General features: G+C 43.4%; 1 protein-coding gene across 4 annotated transcripts in view; it reads right to left on the bottom strand.

Annotated features, from left to right (window-relative positions):
- The window catches only part of LOC111862308 (inositol-pentakisphosphate 2-kinase), a 385,987-nt gene that overhangs the window by 111,721 nt on the left and 250,399 nt on the right, over positions 1–23,867 (bottom strand). For 2 of the 4 annotated variants that reach the window (XM_023847587.2, XM_033750617.1), the window contains exons 1-2: positions 8,600–8,641; positions 6,744–6,833 (exon numbers count right to left, since the gene is read on the bottom strand). Coding sequence is in view for 1 of the 4 variants with exons in the window: in XM_033750619.1 (XP_033606510.1) it covers positions 6,744–6,833 (90 nt within the window). In the remaining 3 variants the exon portion in view is untranslated. Of the gene's footprint in view, positions 1–6,743; positions 6,834–7,477; positions 7,672–8,599; positions 8,642–23,867 lie in introns of those variants that run through there. The other 2 variants (XM_033750616.1, XM_033750619.1) reach the window with 2 other exon arrangements.

Raw genomic sequence — 23,867 nt, 5'->3', positions numbered from 1 at the left:
GGGCTATACCCCATCCAAGGAATCTTGGCAACATTCTGTAAGTCACAGCTTTCAGATTAATTCTGAAATGTGAAGAGGCCAGAGGGACTCATCCATCAAAGGAAGAAGAAAAAGTAACCATGATTTCAGATTTTAATGATATAATTAGTATGCGAGTCAGTACTTGGATCAAACTGCGGGACACTGTCAGCTACTTTGATGTCTCTGACTCAATAAGGGTACAGTAAGACAGGTAAGCAGCTAAGTGCAGTTCGGTAACAACATTCCCTCAGAAGGAACGGAGTTTCTCTCGCAAGCTCAACTAATGATATTCCTTGGTTGCTCATATAAGAATTTATACTGTGACCGCCTCTATGGTCTAGTGGTCAGAGTTCCTGGCTACAGATCCTGAGGTCCAGAGCTGTTTCAAGGAAATAGCGGCTCCGGTCTAGAAAACCGAGATTAACGGCCGTGGGGATCCGTTCCGCTGACCACGCGACACGCCGCTAAAGTTGGCACAAACTTCGCTGACAAGCGGCGGTCGCTTAGTCGCTGTAGTTCCCTTGCGGACTACAGATACGGGGTTTTATTTTGCTCCAGTAGCTACACGGATGTGAATGGGATCATGTGTTCTAAAACGTCACTTTCACGAAAGTAAACTGCATTACCTCTCGGAGGAAGTGACATCAGGCCTTGCCATAGCTCAGGCGGTTATTCGCCGGCTTCCCAACGTGACGGTCCGGGTTCCATCCCAAGTCAGTTTATGCAGTATTTGTGGTGGACAAAGTGGCACTGGGGCAGATTCTCTCCGAGTTCTTCGGTTTGCCTTGAAAACTGTCATTCCACCGACCGCTGCACACTTATGCTCATCTATCATCCGGGTCTGACACAACAGGCCAAATAGTGGTCGACGTATAAAGTGGACTCGGTCTCACCCCACCCCAAGTTACATTAAGCATTGAAAATTTGGACAGTCTTGCCTGATCAGTCTTTCCTTTATAATTTCCATGTCACAACGCACATCTTTGCGTCGGTATATTCCTACGGCCCCCATGTTACAAAGCAAACGATTTTGGCCGCGCTATAGCTCAAGCGGTTAGTCGCTAGCTTCCCACCGCGGCGGCCCGGGTTCGATCCCGGGTCTGGGATTTTTGGTGGACAAAGTGGCGCTGGGGTGGGTTTTCTCCAAGTACTTCGGTTTCCCCTGCCAATCTTCATTCCACCAAATTCTCCATATCATAATCAGCCGGGGCAGGTACAATAGACCAATCAGCGGCCGCCGTGCCGAGTGGCCCCAGCTGGATTCCACCCCCCACTATGCGAATTAAGAAAAAAAAAAAGCAAACGATTTTCAGCCGGGTTAATAAGTCCCCTCGAACTTCTCAAATGGCATATATCAGACACACAATTATAACAGTAAAAAATGTAAAACTATCCATGAGTTTATTTAGCTAACCAACAGGTCATGAAGACGTATGGGGGTGGAGGTATAGATCCACCATTCTTAACCTCGACACTAAATGGAGGTGAGTGATCAACTCCACGCCCTTGCCGCTTTACTCTCGGGTAAGGGTCCTCGGTACCCACTGGATAGGAGGTTGGGTGGGCCCCCGAACCGTTATGGATAAAAGAAATATCTTGCCTCTGCCTGAAATCGAACCCCGGTTTCTCGGTCGTCCATCCAGTACCCCAGCCGCTATACCGACTGACCTATCCCGGCTCTCTAACTATAGCAGCATATTCAAATATTTCTGAGATACCTTTCATATTAGCCATTCGAAAACTTCGTCAACAGAGTGGTGCCAATGCTTACCTAAAATAACGCGATGTGCAGCTAGAAATAGCACATTGTGTTTACATCCCTGCATGATATAGGAGGCAGCAGAGGCACGGGGAGTAACAATTTATACCACATGCGGGCGTAAAGATAACACGCATTATGAGCAATGGGCAATCGTACAGTTCCGAAGAGCAGAAAAAATTAGACGATAACCTGAGGCTGGCTATAACACAAAAAGATTCTAACTTCCGCGAATAAGTTACATGTTATAATCCATGCTTCAGAGGTTAAATACTCACTGGATCTTTGCTCTGTTAAGAATTTCTCCATATCGCAAGCCGAATCGAATATAAGTCTATATATTTCGGTAGATTTTGAGGTATGCCCCATTTTCTTCCTTTTCTATAAAACTCGCTCTCCTCGCTATTAAAACTGAATTCAAGTAGAAGCTGGTGGGGCAAAACATTCAGATTGTTTTCCTTGGCACTACAGCCCCAGTGGGCCTAGGCCTACTTCCATGAACTTCTCCATTCACTTAGGTTTTTCTAGATCTTACACATTCGGTAGGACTCCTTGGGCGGGTGATCAGCTCGTCGCAAGGCCTCTACCTGTACACAAACACAGAAAAACGCACACACAAACTAAACATCCATGCCCTGAGTGGGATTCGAACCCACGATCTCGGTTTCCAAGCGAGCGAAGACAGTACATGCCGCATTCAGATTTAGTCCTACTAAATTCACGTGTTTCCTAACAGCGAACAGTTTGCCCAGATTCACAAAACATTGCTTAACTAGTCCATACCTGGCCAAATGCTTAAGTAATTATGCACTACGTCATGAAGACGTATGGGGGAGTAGATGTATAGATTCACGTATTCTTGACCTCGGCACTAGTTGGAGGTGAGCGGTCAGCTTCGCCCCCCAACAGGTTTACTTGCGGAGAAAGGGCCCCAGTTACCCACCGGATGGGCCGGACGATATGGAGAAGAGAAAAATCTTGCCCCTACCATGACTCGAACTAGAACCTCTTGGCCCTCCAGGCCGTAGCTAGTCGCTATACCGATTGCTGTATTAAAATAACGTACACATCTGAGGATAAGCCGAGACAGCTCAAGCAATGACTCAAAAGTGCAGTGACTGCCCACCGGTTGGATGGTCGTGGTTAGATTACAAGAATATGAAGTATTCATTTTTTTCCGCCAGGGTCCAGACCGGCTCTGGGGGCCATCCGGAACTGAGGACGTGTGTACGTGAGTTCCCAACGTTCGGCGCTTTACTCTGCTTCCCTCACGTCTTCGTGTTGTGGTGCTTTAGCGTAGATAAATTTACCCTTTCATTAGTCTGTCGGGTACACAAACGTAAAACATAGCATTATATATTCACAATATTTTCTTTGGTCTATGTAGGCGAAAGAAACAAACATACCACGCAATAAATTTGGGCCTTACAGGTACGAAAGAAACAGCTGGAGAAACTTACAGATCAGGAGTTGCATTACCCTATTTATACTCTTCACTTATTACTGTTTGATTAAGTCAAGTTGGGTGAAGCAGGTAAAGCATTATCCAGAGAAGTGACGAGTTGACGACCCAACTTGTGTGAAAGGTGCCTACAAGAAGACGAATCAACCACACACATCCTATGTGATTGTGAGGCTATAGATTACCTAAGATATCGCCACCTTGGACAATTTTTCATGGAACCAAGTGACTTTTATGACGCCCCATAAATAAAGTCCTACATTTCATTCGAAGTGTAGGATTAATAAAGGGTTAATCCAAAGGGGAAGCACAATAGATCATTGAAGGTCGCAGTGTGAGGACCGGTTTTTATGGCTCACTCCTCATACTCATACCCAATGTCGAGTTGGTACTTCGAAAGGCCACAACCAAGTTATTCCAGTGTTCTTACCCGCTGAGTATTTATGGTCATCTTCCTATCTCACATGACCATACCTGCCCGCAGTCGTTAAATGCAAGAATCATATCAGTCAACCATGAGTCACTAACAAATCCCTTGTACGTACTACAACCGAACTGACAACTCGTCACACGCAAGGCACTGGCCACATGTAACTGGGGAACCATTTACGGCGCATATTCAGTATACCTGATTGCTCGGAACTGACGATCATGGACATCTACAAAACTATTTTGACAGTTACGAGAGGAAATCCAAAAGGACAATGTTTTCTCGAGTAAGACCTGGCAGCAGGAATATGCCCGTGGGACTGACAGTCATCGCCAGCAGCAAGGGTCACGTAATGAGGAGAAACAAAATCGGGCGGCAAGATGAATGTTTATGGCAAAGGACAATGTTTTCTCGAGTAAGACCTGGCAGCAGGAATATGCCCGTGGGACTGACAGTCATCGCCAGCAGCAAGGGTCACGTAATGAGGAGAAACAAAATCGGGCGGCAAGATGAATGTTTATGGCAAAGGACAATGTTTTCTCGAGTAAGACCTGGCAGCAGGAATATGCCCGTGGGACTGACAGTCATCGCCAGCAGCAAGGGTCACGTAATGAGGAGAAACAAAATCGGGCGGCAAGATGAATGTTTATGGCAAATAGAGGTTACGGGAAAAGCGGCCGTTGTTAACATTCGTCGAGGTCAACTTCTTCATTATACAAGGCGTTACGTCCTACAATATAGCACTTTCCTTAGTCACCGCTGTAAGAACTTCAAATTCAAGTTTTACACGTCTCTCGGAACAAGACTGCAGCTTTCTGGGATGTGGCACCGTGTAGATATTGTGTAAACCGACGTTTCGGAGGAACGTACCGTCTCCATATAAAAATCCGCTAGCGAGGAACCAGCGTGAACAAGTGGCTGCAGTCTGCATTCTTCATAGTCACCGCCATGAAAACCTCAAATCTCCCAAGAAAGGAAGAGGCCGAGAGAACACCTAGACCTAAGTGCAAATAGGACGACAAATCTGCAACAGTATGGGAGATGTGCAGTGAATTCATCACAGTCCTGTCCCCTTGAAAATACGATGTGTTAGTGAGGGTTACCCAATTTGTTTCCGTGCGTACTCAAGCACTCTCGGATACATGAAACCAAATATCGTGACTGACAAAGCAGCGTTCACACCCGGATTGGAGAGGAACGGTGTGGTGTATGTGTACATACACACAACCACACCCACTAGCAGGAGATAGGCTGCATCCATTACCAGGATCACAATATACAGAAGCTACAACGTCAATGTCTGGACATCATACATTTGGTTCCTTAGTAAAACTGCAAAAGAAATACACGATTCGATTTGTGGTTTTTACAGCGGTGCGTATGAAGTGCATTATTTGTTTGGGATGTAACACTGTGAAGACGTTTCGGTGAAAAGCATTGATAGCGACTCGTTCCGCTTGCCTCCTGCGTCCTTCTGATTTCTGGCCTGGCATATTCTTTGACCCTGAAAATGGAGGCAGAACGTTTCTCTAAAACGTCGGTGAACGTCTACCAGACTACACGGAGTTTCAACCCGGATTATTCTTCGAAGACGATTACACCGTCCCATCTTCGGCATTGCGACTACACTGAATTATCTGTTACCCTACTTTTTTTTATAAAACACTATAACCATCAACCAAAACACAAAACAAAAACAAAAGACTCCCGTGATTTCAGTCCGCAAGCGAACTATACCGACCGAGCGACCGTCAACCAAAACACTCGGCGGTTATTAGATAACACGAGGAAAACGTTTCGAATTACTGACTTCCGGGACTCTTTTACCGCCGTCTGCTATTTTACAGGAACACGGACTTTCCGGAATCGGATCTGTTTGCGCCCTCAAGTGAAAGGGTGACGAGGTACTTAGTTGGTTCCGTTGGGCGCGCCATAGCTCATGCGGTTAGTCGCTGGCTTCCCACCGCGGCGGCCCGGGTTCGAGTCCGGGTCTGGTCAGGTGGGATTTGTGGTCGACAAAGTGGTATTAGGGCAGGTTTTCTCCGAGTACCTCGGTTTCCCCTGCCAATCTTCATTCCACCAAATGCTCCACAATCACCATCACCTATCATCTGGGGCTCGTACAATAGGCCAATAGTGGCCGCAGTACCAAGTGGACTCAATCTCACCTCACTAAGAAGAATAAATGAAATAATAGTCTGTTCCTTTAGAAAATCATTTACCTATGCATAAGCGATCAAGAGTTACGAAATGAGCGACACAGAACTCAGGTACGACACTACACAAAGCTCTGCAACTAACACCTCTCTACACTTACAGAAATAAAGGATTCTAGCTTTAAGACCTGAAGATTTAAACAGGAAAAAGAAAACGGAAATTCGAACGTTCAGAAATACCTCATTTATTCTTCCAAAATCATTTTTAAATCCCGTCTTCAACAGTAATTTTAAAAGAAACCAATCCAAAATGAAATACGATAAATGAAAAACACGTGAGAATGCTTTCTTCTGGAAAACAACGTGTGTAATAGGACCCTCAAAACTTGCCGTACGTAAACATCTCGCTCTTTCCTTTGAATTTGTTAGGCTTCTGGGTTAACAATACTTACACTGTACGTATAAGAAAGCAATGCTCATAAAATATATTTTTATTAATATGTGATCATCGCCGTGGGTTGTACTGGATTTTTTTAGCAGAGAATTACTGTTCACACTTTATGTAAAGACTGAAAAACGAAAAAAAAAGTGCAACATTGCACTGTAAAACTTCATATCCAATTTCACACTCAATATAAACGCACAAAAGAACAAAACCAAAATTTTATCTGAAATCAAGAATTTGAATTGTTTGGGAGACTGAGACTAGGTATGGTGGTCTGGTAGTTGCGATTATAGACCTCAATTATTAACTATTAATCATACTTAGATGCACTAGGTCGTTTAAATTACAATAAGTACACTTCTTACATTTCTATAAGCAATAAGTGATTTAGAGAACAGGTTCGGTTACAGAAATGCAGAGGGTAAGCCGAACTGGTTAAGATTTGTGTAACTTCCATAATTTCAACTTACCCAAATTAGCTGACAGACGATGACCGCATGTGTTTCACAGTGTCTCGAACGGACTTCGCTTCTGCCATTTATTTGTAGGAGCCAAACATCCTAAAACAGAAGACAAAAAAAAACTAAGGATAAAGTTCACGATTGTTATGCTCACTCTAGAGTCTTTCAAAGAACGACACATATTTAAAGAACACTCAAGTCTTGAAGTTTTATTTCCAGTAACTAAACACGCCTTGCATGAAGCGCATAGAAATTACGTAAGTCCTGCACAGAGGAGATCATAACTGTCTCCCCCTTTTCATATCGACGTTTGAGCTTATTGCCAGACGGAATCTGATGAAATGTGATATTAATGTTATGCCTTTGAATGCCGCCTCGTGCTTTTTTTAATTTCTTACAAGTCATTAAAAAACTGTGGGCGAATTTGTGAGGTGGGAGAGATAACATTGAAATCCAGTAACCACCGTAACAACAATAATAACAGTAACCAAAATAACCACAGAAACTACAGTTGTACTTAACATTATTAACGCATTCTTTCAAATTATGCTAAGGTGCAAAGAATGCATTGTGGGAAGTCAGTATAATCAGGTACGGGCTGCGACTTTCCAGTCTGTAATAATGTAGAGTTTATCTAATTCTATTCCATTTTGTTCCACCAGCATCACCATCGTCACTACATCAATAATGTAAGGTTAGTGACAATGAGTTGCCTCATTTAACGGGCACAGCAGACTACATACAAAATCCTTTACAGCAACATGAAGAAAACCCCAGCCTCCGAAACGTCGTTACTTCATTACATATGGTACAACACAACTTGCAACACGGTTAAACACACAGCCGGTCCTCTGTACGTATAACATGTTACATGACAGAGGAGTATTCACGTGTACTGTGCATCAGAATGTCTAATAGAGAAGTAATGCGAAATGCACACAACATGGCAACACTGACGGATAGTGGATAGAAATGGAACAAGGCCAGATTTAACTAGGAGTCGATTAGGAGATGTACCAATGTGTGGACTTTCTCTTACGAACCTATCCTCCCAGAACAAAGAACAACCTTCAGTCCACTGGGATACGAACAAGCACACAGTAACTCAACAATAACAAGAAGTTCTCGCAAGAACTAATCGCCTACTTTCCTTTCAGTGTAATTTGAGTACCTGGTATGATAAGGAGAAAGAAAACTTCAGTATGTATGCGTAATGAAGTAAAAAAGAACAATGCAATTTGGGAGGCTGCGGTGTTGGTATTACTGATGGGAGTGATTTAGAAGTGCACCGCTGTGATGGCCTCGAGTACAGGCATTCGATCGCATTACCTCTGTGTAAAAAGTAAAGAGTAGCGTAGTTGGTTGAGGCACTATGCTACAAGCCGGAAGGTCGCGGGTTCAAGTCTCAAAGAGGTTAATGGTTTTTTTTTCCAATTGTGCTAATCCTTCCAGCCGCACAATGGCCCTGGGGTCGACTCAGCCTCAAACAGAAATGAGTATCAGCAATCTTCCTGGAGGTAAAGATGCGGCCGGCGCGTAAGGCTGACAGTCTTACCTCCATCTATGAGCCGACTGTCGAGAAAATGAGGGAGCCTCAACCTCTCACCACAGGCCTCCACGGCCTGCTACAGGGATACCTTTACTTACTTACTTACTTATTACCTCTGCAATTTGAGAGGCTGTAGTGTTGGAATTGCTGATGGGAGAGAATTATGATGTACGCCACTGATATGGCTTCATGTGGCGCTAATTGAATGCGCTTCTTGCAAAGTATAGGGTTACTACAAATTATTTCAAAACACTATATTTTCCAAAGTATTACACATACAAATATGATTGATACATGAAAAGAACCGTAAACTCACCTGCCGATACCACCGCAGAATGCTCTAGATGGTGGTTCTTTTCTGTGCTCTGCTCTGAATGCACACTGCACTGCAATAACAGACGAACATCTCGCATATTCCAACACACAGAAACTCTTTTCCAGCTTCGTCACCAATTTGTGAGGCACTGCACTCATGCTGCCAACTGGTGTATCACGATGCAAACTCGGTGAGTTTGCGGTTCTTTTCTGTGCTCTGCTCTGAACGCACACACTGCACTGCAATAACAGACGAACATCTCGCATATTCCAACACACAGAAACTCTTTTCCAGCTTCGTCGCCATTTTGTGAGGCACTGCACTCATGCTGCCAACTAGCGTATCACGATGCAAACTTGGTGAGTTTGCGGTTCTTTTAATGCATCAATCATATTTGTATGTGTAATACTTTGGAAAATATAGTGTTTTGAAATGGAGTGAATCATTTGTAGTAACCCTGTATAATAAGCAGGTCATAGGCTAGACGACCGGAGAACCTGGGTTCGATTCCCGGCAGAGCATTCTTAGCGGCTCTCGGGCCCAACTACTCCACTCAATGCGCACCGGGACACTCGCTGGGCGTACGGTGGCCAGTACTTGAAGCTGACTCGTACAGCTCTATCTCGACTACCCAACATCTCTTCGTGACGTGGCACTCAACTAAGCACAGGGAAACTTTATATTTTATTAATAAGAACAGGTGCAGTTAATTCTCTTTCCCTTTTAGCCCATGGAATGACCCCTGAAGCGTTACGGACAAGAAGCTGACTGTAAGACTACATGTCCGGCACATTGTTCACAAGAACTGAGAAAGCTGCCGATGTGGACTTGAGAGAAAACGGTAAAAAGCGAAGTTATCCTGGGCTTAATTAAGTAAACACGATGCTGTGAAAGCGTACAGCTCTATCATTCTTAACCTCGGCATTAGATGAAAGTGAGTGATTAGCTTCACGCACCTGCCACTTTACACCCGGGGAAAATGTCGGTAGTTGAGAGTATTAAGAAAACCATGTCACACTTCAATTGCATAGCTGACGTCGAAACACATTCTTCCACATGCGTTGGGTCAGTCATCGGACTAAAAGTGTAAGCTATAATTCTAGAAACAACTTCTACACTGTACATGGATTTGGTCCTCTGGGTTGTTATAAGTCAGAATTTACTTCCACGTGTGTCCTGGTGTATCCAGGCGTATCCTGTAGAGGAAAGTACACAATCTCCACTGACAACAGTTCTTGACAAGTCAATAGCCAAGGAATTTCCCCTTTTCTTATGGAACTGAAAGCCCCTTACCGCGTTCACAAAACCCGGCCACTGGTCAATACCCACCCAGACTATTTAAAATTCAGTTACGGCCTAACTTCCACCCTTCACGTAAACATGGGTGTATGAATCATCAAGTTGTGTATGTCTGTAGGTCTGTTTCCACAATTTTTTCATCATTTCACCGATTTTAGTGAAATATGACAAAGACATTATGCCATTACAGGCCCTTCAATTGGCGCACTTTTCTTTAATTTCCTGCCACTGGTAGTAACTCACAAAATTATGAGGTAGAAGCGTCACCAGCGCCATTTAATCTTGGGTTTTCAAATGGCATGTGGCAATACATCTTGAAAAAATCGCAATTTTTGTTGAGGTAATTTTCTGCAAAATACAAAACAACCAAATGAAGCATAAATTATGTCTGTTTATCTGTCGGTATGTGATGGTAACTAACGAACTACCGCTCACTGCATATGGCATACTCTNGGCCCATAGGGTTGTGAGACGTTGAGGGTCTCACATTATCTTGACAATCGGCTCACAGATGGCGGTAAAGTTGTCAGCCTTACGCGCCGGCCGCGCTTTCCTGCCCAGGAAAATTATTTAATTAATTCCTGGTACTCATTTCTGCTAGAGGCTGAGTCGACCCCAGGGCCACAGTGCGGCTGGAAGGATTGGGTCATCTGAAAAAAAAATCCAATAATAATAATAATAATAATAAATTCTTTATTTATTTACGTGATGAGCTCAACAGCCAATGGTCAATTACAGAGTCAACACGAATACAAACAACACCAGCACAAAGACAACAAAGGACAAAGAAGTAAGAAGCAACATAAGAACAAAAAACAAAGAAAACTGATTCAGTTTACACCTTTAACACTGAAACAAGAGTTCCTAAAAATATCTGTAAGTTTAAAAACTATATTTGAGATTGAAACATGTCTACCTGAAGGGCAGTGGCTGGAAGGCCGAGTGAACACGCTGAACTTACGAATGTGTCGAGTAAAAACTCGAAAGCCGAATATTTCGAGGACATATGGGCAACAATTAGTGCAAATAAAAAACATTTATTAAGAAAAAAGTATCAAAATGACGACGCCTTTTATACAGTGACAAAAAGTTTAATCTTTCCAATAAATTATCATAGTGATACTACACGTACATAAGGTAAGGTAAAGATCCTGCAACCGGCCGTGGAGGTCTATAGGGTTGAGAGACGTGTCGAGGTACCCACATTCTCTAGACAATCGGCTCACAGATGGCGGTGGGGTTGTCAGCTTTACACGCCAGACACTTATTAACCCCAGGAAGATTCCTGGTACTCCTTCCTGTTAGAGGCTGAGTCGACCCCAGAGCCATAATGCGACTGGGAGGATTAGGTCAACCGGAATTTGGAATCGAACCCGTACCATTCGGCTTGTAGCACAGTGTCTCGACCAACTACGCTACCGCATGCCCCTTTGAAAAAAAGAAATATATTTTGGCAAAGGGCTGCAAATTTTCTTTGTATGCTCTTAAGTTTACTGGAGTCAGTCATCGTGACAGAGTTCCAGGCAACAGAAGCATATTTGGGTTTAGATCTCACCAAAGCAAACGACAGCATCAGAAGACTGTCTAAGGTGGGGAAAAAGTGTTACTGTGCGAACCAGCCCTGGTAATTTCGGTACATGTGAAAGACATGCCGATGAAAATGAAGTTTGCAATCAACATACACACCCAAATCCTTAATACAATCTTTTCGTAATATAAAAACATTTCCAAGTCTGCGCTGATAATTCAGAAAGTTCGTCTTCCCGGTAAAAGAGATTACTCTACTGAGGGTGTTTGAGAACAGGGTGTTGAGGTGAATATTTGGACCGAAGGGGGATAAAGTGACGGTAGGTTGGAGAAAACTGCATAATGAGGAGCTTCATAACTTGTACACTTCTCCAAGCATAATTAGAATGATCAATTCAAGGAGGTTGAGGTGGGCAGATCATGTAGCACGAATGGGGGAGACGAGGAATACGCATAGGATATTGGTGGGAAAGACAGAAGGAAAGAGACCATAGGGAAGACCAAGGCGTAGGTGGGTGGACAATATTAGAATGGATCTTAGAGAGGTAGGATGGGATGGTATGGATTGGATATATCTGGCTCAGGATAGGGACCAGTGGAGGGATCTTGTGAACACGGCAATGAACCTTCGGGTTCCATAAAATGCTGGGAAATTCTTGAGTAGCTGCAGAATTGGCGGCTCCTCCAGAAGGGCTCAGCTCCATGAGTAAGTAAATAAGTAAGTAACATGAAAAAGCAAAGGCTCTAAAACTGACCCCAGGAGTACGCCTGACTGCATGACAAAAGGTGAAGAAAATATACCAGAATAACATACACGAGATTGTCTATTTGATAAATAAATAACTTAAATAAATAAATAACTTAGAAACCAGTTTAAGTAACCGGAAGATAATCCATAGTTACTGGGTTTGTGGAAGAATATCGAAGGCATCACTAAAATGAAAACAGATACAGTTTGACCTTGTGAACAACTAAGTTCATTACTTAATAATAATAATAATAATAATTAACCTAATTACAATCAGCATAAATTTTACCCCATCAGATTTCGATTTTATGACCATTTGCATACGTATTATGAGTCTAGCATACCAGCTCATGATTTAAATTCAGTTCTATTGCTGTATTATAAATATACATTATCTTAATATGGCATTAAAGTAATATTTATTGAGTGAGTAGTCGGTGAAATGGACCTGTAGCCTTGAAAATTTCTTCCTGGAGCACACACGAAAGCTAGGTCTTCCTCTCATAGGGGAATCTGACTAAAAAACTATATACACTTCCCATCTTTCGAATGTGTGCCACGTGTTAAACCTATCTCATCCTCCGTCGTTTGATCACTCTCAAACCATCTGGTGAACAGTGGTGAACAAACTACTTATGCAGATTTCTCCAGCCTTCCGCTGCCTCCAACTTTGGTGCAAATATTCTCCTCAGCATCATGTTTTCAGACAACCCTCAGTCTATGTTCTATCCATAATGTAAATGATCAAATTTCACAACAAAAAACTCCGTGGCTTGCAGTCCGCAAGAGAACTATACCGACCGAGTGACCGCCGCTTGTCGGCGAAGTCAGTGGCAACTTTTGTGGATGGAGGCTGTCGCGTGGTCAGCGCAACGGATCCCCACGGCCGTTAATCTCGGGTTTCCAGACCGGAGCCGCTATTACCTTGAAATAGCTCCTCAATTATCCCCACGAGGTTGAGTGTACCCGGTTCTAGACCCACTATTTCTAAGGAAGTCTGGTAGGGCCAGGAATCGAACCCGGGACCTCTGGATCTGTAGCCACGAACTCTGACCACTAGACCACAGAGGCGGTCGGATCAAGTTTCACACTCATACAAAACTCTAATAAAATTATTTTGAATTCTAATAAAATTCTATGTTCGAATTTTCAAGTTTCTAGATAGAAGACCAGAAGACAGATTCTGAAGACTGATGTTATCTCGGGTGTCTGCTCTTGTACTCTGAGGATGGAGGTGACGGGTTTCTAAGATATTTCGGTACCTACCTACCAAGCTACACGGCAACTTATCTCAGAGGGCTGTAACCTCATAGTCGTGTAAACCTCAGCTCACATAAAACTTTTCCGAAACTGATCTCTTAATTTCTTCGCGAATGCAATTTTTATTTTAACTTTTTTCGACCTAGTGTAGTTCCACAAAATGGAAGCGTTGCCACAGTTTCGATACTTTTATTAGTTGTCTTCATATTTCGTTTTTGTGCTGCATTCTGCTGACCAGACAGGAGTATTTTTTTATTGCTAGTGGGGTGGGACTAAGTCCCTTGTACTGCGGCCACTTCTGGTCTGTTGTACCAGCCCCAGGTGATAGGTGAGGGTGATTGTGGAGGAATTGGTGGAATAAAGACTGGCAGGGTAAAACCGAAGTACTCGGAGAAAACCTGCCCCAGCGCCACTTTGTCCACCACAAATCCCACTTGACCAGACCCGGGATCGAACCCAGACCGCCGCGGTTGGAAGCCAGCGACTAACCGCTTGAGCTATGGCGCGGCCCCATGCCTATACGAGTACTTAGTTTTCCTTGCCTTTACCTCTAGGCTGCCGGTCAGTCTCCTTACCAGCGTCTAATACGCTTCTTTTCTTTTCTTCATCATACTTATAATTTCACCCAGTAAATTAAGCTAACATCATCTTCATACACGATAAGCCAATATGGCCCATCCATTCATACAAAATTACGATGGAAAAACATCAAGGGGCATCGATAATTTCATGGAAAAATATTATCAATAACCTGATTCAGGAGGAAATTAAGAGGAGATTGAACTCGGGTAATGCTTGCTATCATTCAGTCCAGTCGCAAGGCACCTGCACACACAGGACAGCACAAAAACAGAATAAACGCACACAAAGACATCCATGCCTCAAGTGGGATTCCAACCCACGATCTTTGTTTGAGCGGACTAAGACAAATCATGCCTTAGACCGCGCGGCCACTGTGAATGGCTATAGATCAAATTTACAAAACTATAAATTTACGCCTTTTATGGGAGTAAAACTTGATCCCTCATCCTATGGAAAGAACAACAGCCAAGAAGATGCTGAGGAGAATATTCAGACCTCACAGAGAGGAAGTACCATTGGACGCTGAAAGGATTTCACAACTTGAAACCTTCACGGGATAATGGGACTGTCAAAGTGAGGACTATGAGATGGGATGGACATGTAGAGAGCATGAGAGTTCGAATCCCACTCAGGGCATGGATGTTTGTGTGCGTTTTTCTGTGTTTCTGTATAGGTAGAGGCCTTGCGACGAGCTGATCACCCGCCCAAGGAGTCCTACCGTATGTCTAAGATCTAGAAAAACCGGAGTGAACGGAGAAGTTCATGGAGGTAGGCCTAGGCCCAATGGGGCTGTAGTGCCAAGGAAAAAAAGAACCTAAAGAGGAGAGACCACTTTGAAGGCGTCGGTTTAACATGTTACTATCAAAACGGAACTCAATAACAGTTTTTGTGTCATGGTGTGGGCTGAACTTAACTAGCACAGGAGAGGAACTAGTCGGTGGCTTTTGTGAACACAGTAATGGGGCCTCAACTTCCATAAAAGGAGGGGGATTTCTTGGCTAGCTCAGCGCCTCTAAATTTTGCGTGAGTTGGTGACTGAGGGACAGGTCATAAAAATGATCTAAACGAACTGGGGGCCTGAAGGTTATTGCACAACGCATGCTCAACCTCGGAACTACAGGAATGCCCTTGGATGACCTAGTGCCGTTCTGCATATGGTGGTGATGAGAAAATATAACAACTTTACGCGAATCAAGATTCATTCCCGCAGTACGCACAAAGTTTCTATCTTACCCGTGTCTTAAAATAACATGTTAATTCAATTCAAGTTATGCTTAGAAGGATTGCTGAACATTCCGGTAAACACAAAACGGTATGGAGTTTAACCAGATCACTCTACGTCAAAACTACAAGTACGAATTCCATTCCGAAAGAAGGCACGCTTTCCTGCTTTGGTGAACCAAATAAGTTAAGTGTACTTTCATGTTCGGCTTACAATTGTACTTAACAGGAAACTACGCAACTATTTTTACCGACAAATGTCCGTGACTTAAACACATCTGTACTCAACGACTGATATCCTGCATTACATTATTGTCCAACAAACCTGAAGGTGAAATACGCCTCGGACAATGCGATCCGTTCTTCCGGAAATGTTTACATTAGACAGGCCTGTAATGCGACAGGGCGAAAATCAAGCGGAATGGAACACATACACACACGTAACTTCACTTCGTATATATACTGTATAATGTTTCTTTTTAGAATGTCAGGTCTCATAGAACTCGGAGGTAATTTAATCAGTGAACCTTAGCTTGTGAACACACAATGGAACTACAATGACATTATTTCAGTTTATTTTTTATTGCTAGTGGGGTGGGATAGCCAAGACACGACCCACAATGCACCGGGCCCAAACAAGTGAGTTGAGATACAGGGAACTACAGTCACCACACAACAGATATAGCCGACTGCATTCAGAATCAAATGGAAGAGTTATTTTATTATTAGTAGTAGTAGTATTAGTATTAGTAGTAGTAGTAGTAGTAGTAGTAGTAGGAGGGTGAGGCTGAGTCCACTTGGTACTGCGGCCACTACTGGCCTACTGTACCAGACCCAGATGATAGATGATGGTGATTGTGAAGCAATTGGTGGAATGAATATTGGCAAGGGAAACCGAAGTACTCGGAGTACCGCTTTGTCCACCATAAATCCCACGATAAATGATATGAACTCCGTCCCAAGTGCAAACAATATATTGTATGTCCTTGATCTTGCTCACCTTTACACTACATGTTTCGGCCTCAAACGGCCATCGTCAGGTGTAATTAACTCACGTTGCTGTTACACTGCACTTAGTATAAAATTTAACATTTAAAAACACAGTGTTCCTTTCGTTGTTATTATCAACATCTACTTCGTTAACATCTGTCTGGTTTATAGATTATTTTTGTTGCACACGTTAGCACTTGTAAAATCTTTAGTTCTAATTTTAAAATCCTTTAATATTTTTCTCAAATTTTAAAATTTAAAATTTTTCTCAAATTTTAAAATTTAAAATTGTCAGGGTTACTCGCCCTATGTCTATAGTGCTGCAGCGGCTAGTTCTTGTTTCCAGCACTGTACAGGTGTTATCCTGTGTAGTCTCCCTGTGTGCGTGCCGCAGCTGTTCTTTACTACAGATGTCAACGAAGTAGATGTTGATAATAACAAGGAAAGGAACAATGTGTTTTTAAATGTTAAATTTTAAACTAAGTGCAGTGTAACAGCAACGTGAGTGTATACACCTGATGATGGCCGTTTGAGGCCGAAACATGTAGTGTAAAGGAGAGCAAGATCAAGGACATACAATATATTGTTTGCACTTGGGATGGAGTTCATATCATTTATCGTACAGAGTGCAACAGGATGATTAAATATAATATTATAAATCCCACATTATCTGACCCGGGATCGAGCACGGAGCGCCGCCGTGGGACGCCAGCGATTAACCGCCTAAGCTATGGCAAGGCGAAACGGAATAGTTACTCCAAACCAAGGGTCACACCGCTCACTGAAATACGTACGAATCGTCATCTATGATATGGTCTAGATGTTAGTTTCTTTCAAAACGGTTTAACAACCGAGTAGCAAGACGCCGACTTCACACTCCGGGGATCCGAGTTCAAGCCAAGGACAATTTATGTGGGATTCATACCGGGCGGTTTTTTCGTTGACTTTACACTGCGGGGACTTGAGTTTAATCCTAGGCCAGATAATGTGAGCCATATGGCAGGTTTTCTCCAGTACCGTTTCCCTTTTCAATTGTCTTCCCACTACTTTCTTCGTACTCTTCTATCAACGGAGCTGGTATAATGGGCCCACTGGTGACAGGAGTAACATATGGACTCCTCCTTTCACCCCACGCAATTAAATCAAAAGTGGATTTACGGTTGCCGAAGTGCAAATGAATCCGATTTTCTATGAGCATCACTGATTCCCTGCTAACCACTGTTCCGCTGGTTCTCCGAACTCATCTGCCACAGTATTGCGTGCCCCTGGAGGTGTCTGACGGAACAGTCAGCACGCATCACAGTCTCTGAGATGGCACTTGGCTGCACCGAGTATCACCCAGGCTGGTGTGGCGTCATCGGCACAGAAATTGGTAATGGAATTCTTGGATGCAAGAATCAAGGGCAATGGTAAGGTAAAGTAAAGTTGTCCCTCTGCTTACCTAATTAAGCACTATGCCAAGAAGGCGTATGGGGGTGTGGATGTATAGATCCATTTTTATTGACCTCGACACTAGTTGGAGGTGAGCGGTTAGCTTCACGTCCCGGCCGCTTTACCTTCGGGGAAAGAGCCCCGGTATCCATTGGAGAGGAGGTTGGATGGACCTCAGAGCCTGTCTCAACGACGTGGAGAAGAGAAAATTCTTGATTCTACCTGGACTGGAACTCCGACCCCTCGGTCGTCCAGCCCGTAGCCAGTCGCTATACCGACTAAGCTATCCAGGCTCCCAAAGGGCAATGGTAAAAACAGGAATATACGGGCCTGTAATTAAATATAAAAAAATGGATAGGGACAGCACAACAGTGGCACAGAAATACACGTAAATTTAGACGACTCACAATTAGTGGGAAGCATAAATATGTAAAATCGCAATGTTAATGTATTACATATGTATTCTATGTCACAGGAATAGCAATCTAAACGGGATGCCGGGGCCTTGACTAGGCACCCTAAAGTGTACAATGTAACGAAGAGAATAAAGAACGCATTCAGTCGCACACCCACTCACTCAAAAGTGCTCGACTACGATGCGCTGGAAACGGAGTCGAATGGTGTCGTAACCATTGTTGGTTATGAAATACCGAACAACAATGAAATCCGTCTGACTAGTGAAGCTGGTTTCGACAAAATGGAGCCTATCCGAAAGGCCCTTACTTTTGGAATTAGAATGTTCACATTAACCGGGCATAAACCTAAAATGGATACAATTTTAAATTATGAATATGAATAAAATGCATCCAACTGTTCAAGCGGAGCATACGTAACTACATACACAGACAGGCAGCAAGACATACTGACGGCATTCCAAAACACATTTTCTTTCCGTATGTAGAGCAGCTGAAAACGCGTAAATCCACCAAAATCTCGAGATAGACTTTATTTTCAGTCACAATAGTTGTTTCATATGCAGTCATACGTATATGAGAAAATAAGGAAAGAACGAACATAGTATATGAATGTTCACACACATATCGGACACCATGGCTTTCGCTTAGTGGGTGGAGTCCAACTGGGTCCACTCGGCACGGCGGCCACTGATTGGCCTATTGTACCTGCCCCTGCTGATTATGACGATGGAGAATTTGGTGGAATGAAGACTGACAGGGTAAACCGAAGTACTCGGCGAAAACCCGCCACTCAGTCCGCCACAAATCCCACTTGACCAGACCCGGATCGAAGTCGGGCCACCGCGGTGGGAAGCCAGCGACTAACCGCTTGAGCTATGGCGCGGCCTAAGGACATCATGGCTTAGTGGTTTTCATTTGTGCACAGTACTCAGAGGCTATGGTTTCGATTCCCGGTCCAAAAGTCGGCTATTCTGTCAACATTTTCGTTGTTACTGTCAGTCGCTTCTGACAAATGAGGGTTAGTGGCTCAACAGGCTATGGCAGCTTCCTTCCACATCCTTCCCACTTCGCCATTCACATATTTCCTCCCAATAGATGCCGCATAACCTCATCATACAAAGAAGCGTCGTTATATGAATCAAAGTACGTATATACACACAATTTTGCCATCATACAAGATATGCGCGGTGAGGTAACTGCACTAGGCTTATATTCTGGCGTGCGTCAGTGGTAATCATGAGAACCGCTGATATATTTGTTGAAGCAAGGCAGATGGAGTTTGGTACAGGGCCCCCTGGTCACGCCAGGCTGAGGCCAGTCAGCAGGCAACACCATGGGCTCACGAACTCACGCTGCGGTTCAGTACACAAGGCAGTGAACGAGGACACCACCCAGGTAGTGGAGAAATCGACATTCGGTCCCAGCTCGGCACTACCCAGCATCATTCAGTTGGAATGCGAACTCTGTTCAATTGCCAGTGCCTCTAATGGATTACAGAACATATCAAACAAAAATAAAGCTTTCCAGTAAGTTAGATACGGTAGGTTATTAATCAGCTCTGTATCAGACTTTTGCGCGTCAACATTTTAATCAGCACAATGACCTACAGACTTGAACCGCCCATGACAGTGAGATCGTGGTCTCGAATACTACTTAGCACATGAAAGTATGAGTCTTTCTGTGCTATGTTGTACTGTGTTCGTAAAGGCCTTACGATGGCCCGATTCATTGTGAAAGGAGTCCTACAAGAAATTTAAAGCACTGTTCCGAAACTTATTTTTTCACCAGTAGCATATCCTAATTTGTCAAAGATACGTGATGGTACACCACAAAATTTGGCCTCACGAAGGCTACAAAACCCCACATGGCCATAAATATGCATGAATATATGAGACCTATAAAATGCAGGCATCTGAAAATGAAACATATGCATCTCCAATAAAACTATCGATGATGTAGCACTGTACATAGTGTGTTTGTATGTATGGAAAACCGAAACTAACGGCCGTGGATATTCGTTGCGCTGACCATGTGACACCCTCTATCCGCAAAAGTTGGCACTAACTTCGCGGACAAGCGGCGGTCGCTCGGTCGGTATAGTTCGCTTGCGGACTAAAATCATGGAGTTATGTATGCATGTGTGTATGTATAAACCACTGCGCCGCATGACAATTTCTGATACTGTTTTAATAATACATTTCAACTGTAATTCAGGAATGCATGTTTTATATTTCACCTACAAGTAAATTATTATATTAATAAGCCAAAGGTTCCACACTGCTCCTGATGTTCCAGTGTGGTTTCTGTACCTGCTCCGTTAAGCAAAGGAGACTGAAGAACTGCAGACATTGCTACACTCATTTCTTCACCCGTCGCTCTCTGTTTAGGGTTTCTGTTTCCGTCAGCATCGAAAACCCCAGTTCAAATAAATAGGTATCGAAAATTGTAACAAGATCCCAAGAGACATCTCAGAAATCACAAAGCATTCTTCCTTTACTGGCAGCCCAAATCTGCCCAATGAGAGCTCACGAAATTTCAGTTAAGGGTTACGTCTTGCATTCAAATCCACTGGTGCTTCTTGAGCTTTCGAAGGAAGAAATGTTAGAAGAGCACCGAAAGGATCACCTTCCACACCCTTCAAGACAGTCCGAACACTATTGCTACACTGAGTTTAAATGTTATTTGGTGGTACAGATCAATTTACTGCCTGCGACAAGCGTAAGCATAGCTGGAAACCTCTCAATGGGCCCACTGGCGATATATGTAGCAATAACTTAAACCTACTAAGGAATCCTGAAGCCACCTGCTCACGCCGGTTCCTCGCTCGTGGATTTTTATATCCTGAAGATAGAGGCGATGCGTTCTTACGAAACGTCGGTTTACACAATATCTACAGGGTGCCACTCCCAGAAGACGGCATTCTTCATAAGGAATCATTTATTCTGTTCCTACTTTTCAGGATATTTTCGTTCTTGACCTTCATTTTTCTGTTTAGTCCATTTAAGCGAACGGCAATATGTAACGGGTATGTCAGTTCATCTACCCATTCATCAGCAGCAACTGATGTTGCATACTCGTGCTCCTGAAGCGCTTGAAGCTTGCATCTCATCAGGAAGTTGAAAAAACACGAGTTAAAACACTTCCACGTCACAATCGTCGTATTTCCGTGTAGAGCGTGAGAGGTGTGTCCAAAATCCAGTTTCTGCCACAAATCATTGGGAAAATAATATGACCTGGTGGGCCGCATTTAATGAATTAATTCTTATAACTTCGTCCAACATATTTTTCCGAACATCAGGCGAAGTCTTGGCAACAATGCTTCGCGATTAAGAAGGCAATGATCAAGTCTTATTTCTGGATTGACTTTCAGCACTTTCACTATGAAAGCTCTCACTTCACCTGTCATCGACGTCGTCCCTTCTGTGCAGACATTAATACAACCCGTCCACTGCAACCCACTTGTGAAGACATTGGTCACTAACATGAAATATCTCATTGTCAGTTGGTCGCCCTGGAAGTTCGTTGCAGAAAACGGTGCTTGTGGTTTATCTCAATCAATGTATCAAATATTGCCGATAAGTTGAGCGTGGCCACTAATACCAATCAACTCATCAATCTGAAGGGAGAAATTTCTCCAGGATATTTCTTTCCCTCCGAATTACTTCGATATCACTCGTAGACTGATGGTGTCAGGTGATAGAGAAACTTTCGTTAGCAGCTTCTTGACCCAGAACGATTTTCATAATTTCCTTGCTTGAAGGAATTAATTATATTTCCGCTATTGCATATGGCTTCTTGCCGGTCACGGTAGCCGAACGGTCTACGGCATGCACTGTCTTCGCTCGCTCGGAAGCCGGGATCGTGAGTTCGAATCCCAATCAGAGCATGGATGTCTGGTGTTTGTGTGTGTGTTTTTCTGTGTTTGTGTACCGTTAGAGGCCTTGCTACGAGCTGATCACTCGCTCAAGGAGTCCTACCGAATGTCTAAGATCTAGTAAACCGAAACGAAACGGAGAGTTTCATGGAGGTAGGCCAAGGCCCAAATTGGGGTTGTAGCGTTAGAGGAAAAAATGTGGCTTCTTTACTTTTACAGTAAACTCAGCTGCTTTATAGCTAACTTCCAGAATCATTTCCGAAGTTCGTACTAATGAAGCCATAAACTTTGCCTTTTCTTTGTTGTTCTTTGCGTCAAACAACTAAAATACATTATGGGATAGGTTTGCAATGTATGGAATAATTCTTTGCTGCAAAACGTAGCTTCAGCTTGCTTCAAACATCCAGGAATAGCCCATGTTACATCACCACACCAGAAAAAGATGAAGGAAAAAGACAAATAATTATCACTCTACCGACAACACGCTATTTTTGGTCACTTTTTCTGGCTTGTTACTTTCACTTTCGGTTACAAGTACTGCTTAGTGAAATATATTTTACATTCAATTTGACCATAATGCAAATTGATCTGCGTAATGAGCAACGGAAGACAGTAAAGTCTCAAAACTCTGGCCAGCATCGTTCAGAGCTTTCAAACTTTGCCAGTCGTACACTCGTACACTCGGAGCCAACCCACATTAAGGACTGCATTTATATTAGTAACACTGATGTATACAGGATTACAGACGTAATGAAGCTGAAAAATTACGTGGCGAATATGAAAACAAATTCACGAGACAATAAAAAGACTTGCTAAGAGGGAGATATTTAGTCGCCCTTCAAATTTTGTTTGCAAGGACATTTACCTGCCCTACAGTAAAGTAGCGATAAACATCTACGAAAAGTCTCGCCCAATAACGTGATCACAGAATGCACTACGTGCCAATTTTGTTGAAAAGAACCGTAGAACCTCACACGAGGCAATCTTCTGTCGGTAAGGAGCGTTGGATCCGGGCCAACCATGGGAGGTACTTCAGACAGAAATGATTTGTCAAGAATGTATAACCCAACAACGTTTAAGAACTGTAAATGTATCAGCAACTATGCACAGAAATATAGGAGTCTCATATCGGAATAACTATTAAACATTTGATTTAACATACGGTCTTTTCTAACTATGACGTGTGAAAGTACAATTTCATATGCAAATTAATGACACGCCTATTACCATGTAGTTGGTTGAGGGGCTATGCTACAAGGCGGAAGGTCGCGGGTTCAAATCCCTATGAGGTCACTGGATTTTTTTCAATTAACCTAATCCTTCCAGCCGCACTATGGCCCCTGGGTCGACTCAGCCTCTAACAGAAATGAGTACCAGGAATTAATTAAATAATTTTCCTGGGGAGTAAAGCGCGGCCGGCGCGTAAGGCTAACAACCTTACCGCCGTCTTGTGAGCCGATTTGTCTAGATAATGTGGGACCCTCAACGTCTCACAACCCTATGGGCCTTCACGGCCTGTTACAGGGATAGCTTTACTTACTTTTACTTTTTGCTATTACCATGTGGAAACCCATCGCGGAATTCTGCTCCAGAGGACTTATTTACTGTTAATTCCGCATCAGAACAACCGGCGGAACTAAACCTTGAATGGTGAATTAGAAGAAACAGCAGCAGAAGATAAAAGAGTTTTATTTTCCTAGAGCTCCCTTTGCTCATACATATAATTCTACTGAGTACACGGGGTTGTGTGGCATATAAACGACACATCCACGAAATCTTTCATAAATGAGGTAATGATAATTTTATCCCTGTACCAGGCCGTGGAGGCCCACTGGGTTGTGAGACGTCGAGGCTCCCACATTTTCTAGACAATCGGCTCACAGATGGCGGTAAGTTGACCGCCTTACGCGCCGGACGACC

Source organism: Cryptotermes secundus, unplaced genomic scaffold, assembly GCF_002891405.2.
Source record: "Cryptotermes secundus unplaced genomic scaffold, Csec_1.0 scaffold179, whole genome shotgun sequence".
In the NCBI taxonomy this organism is placed as follows: Eukaryota; Metazoa; Arthropoda; class Insecta; order Blattodea; family Kalotermitidae; genus Cryptotermes; species Cryptotermes secundus.
This window is presented reverse-complemented; position numbering and strand designations above follow the sequence as displayed.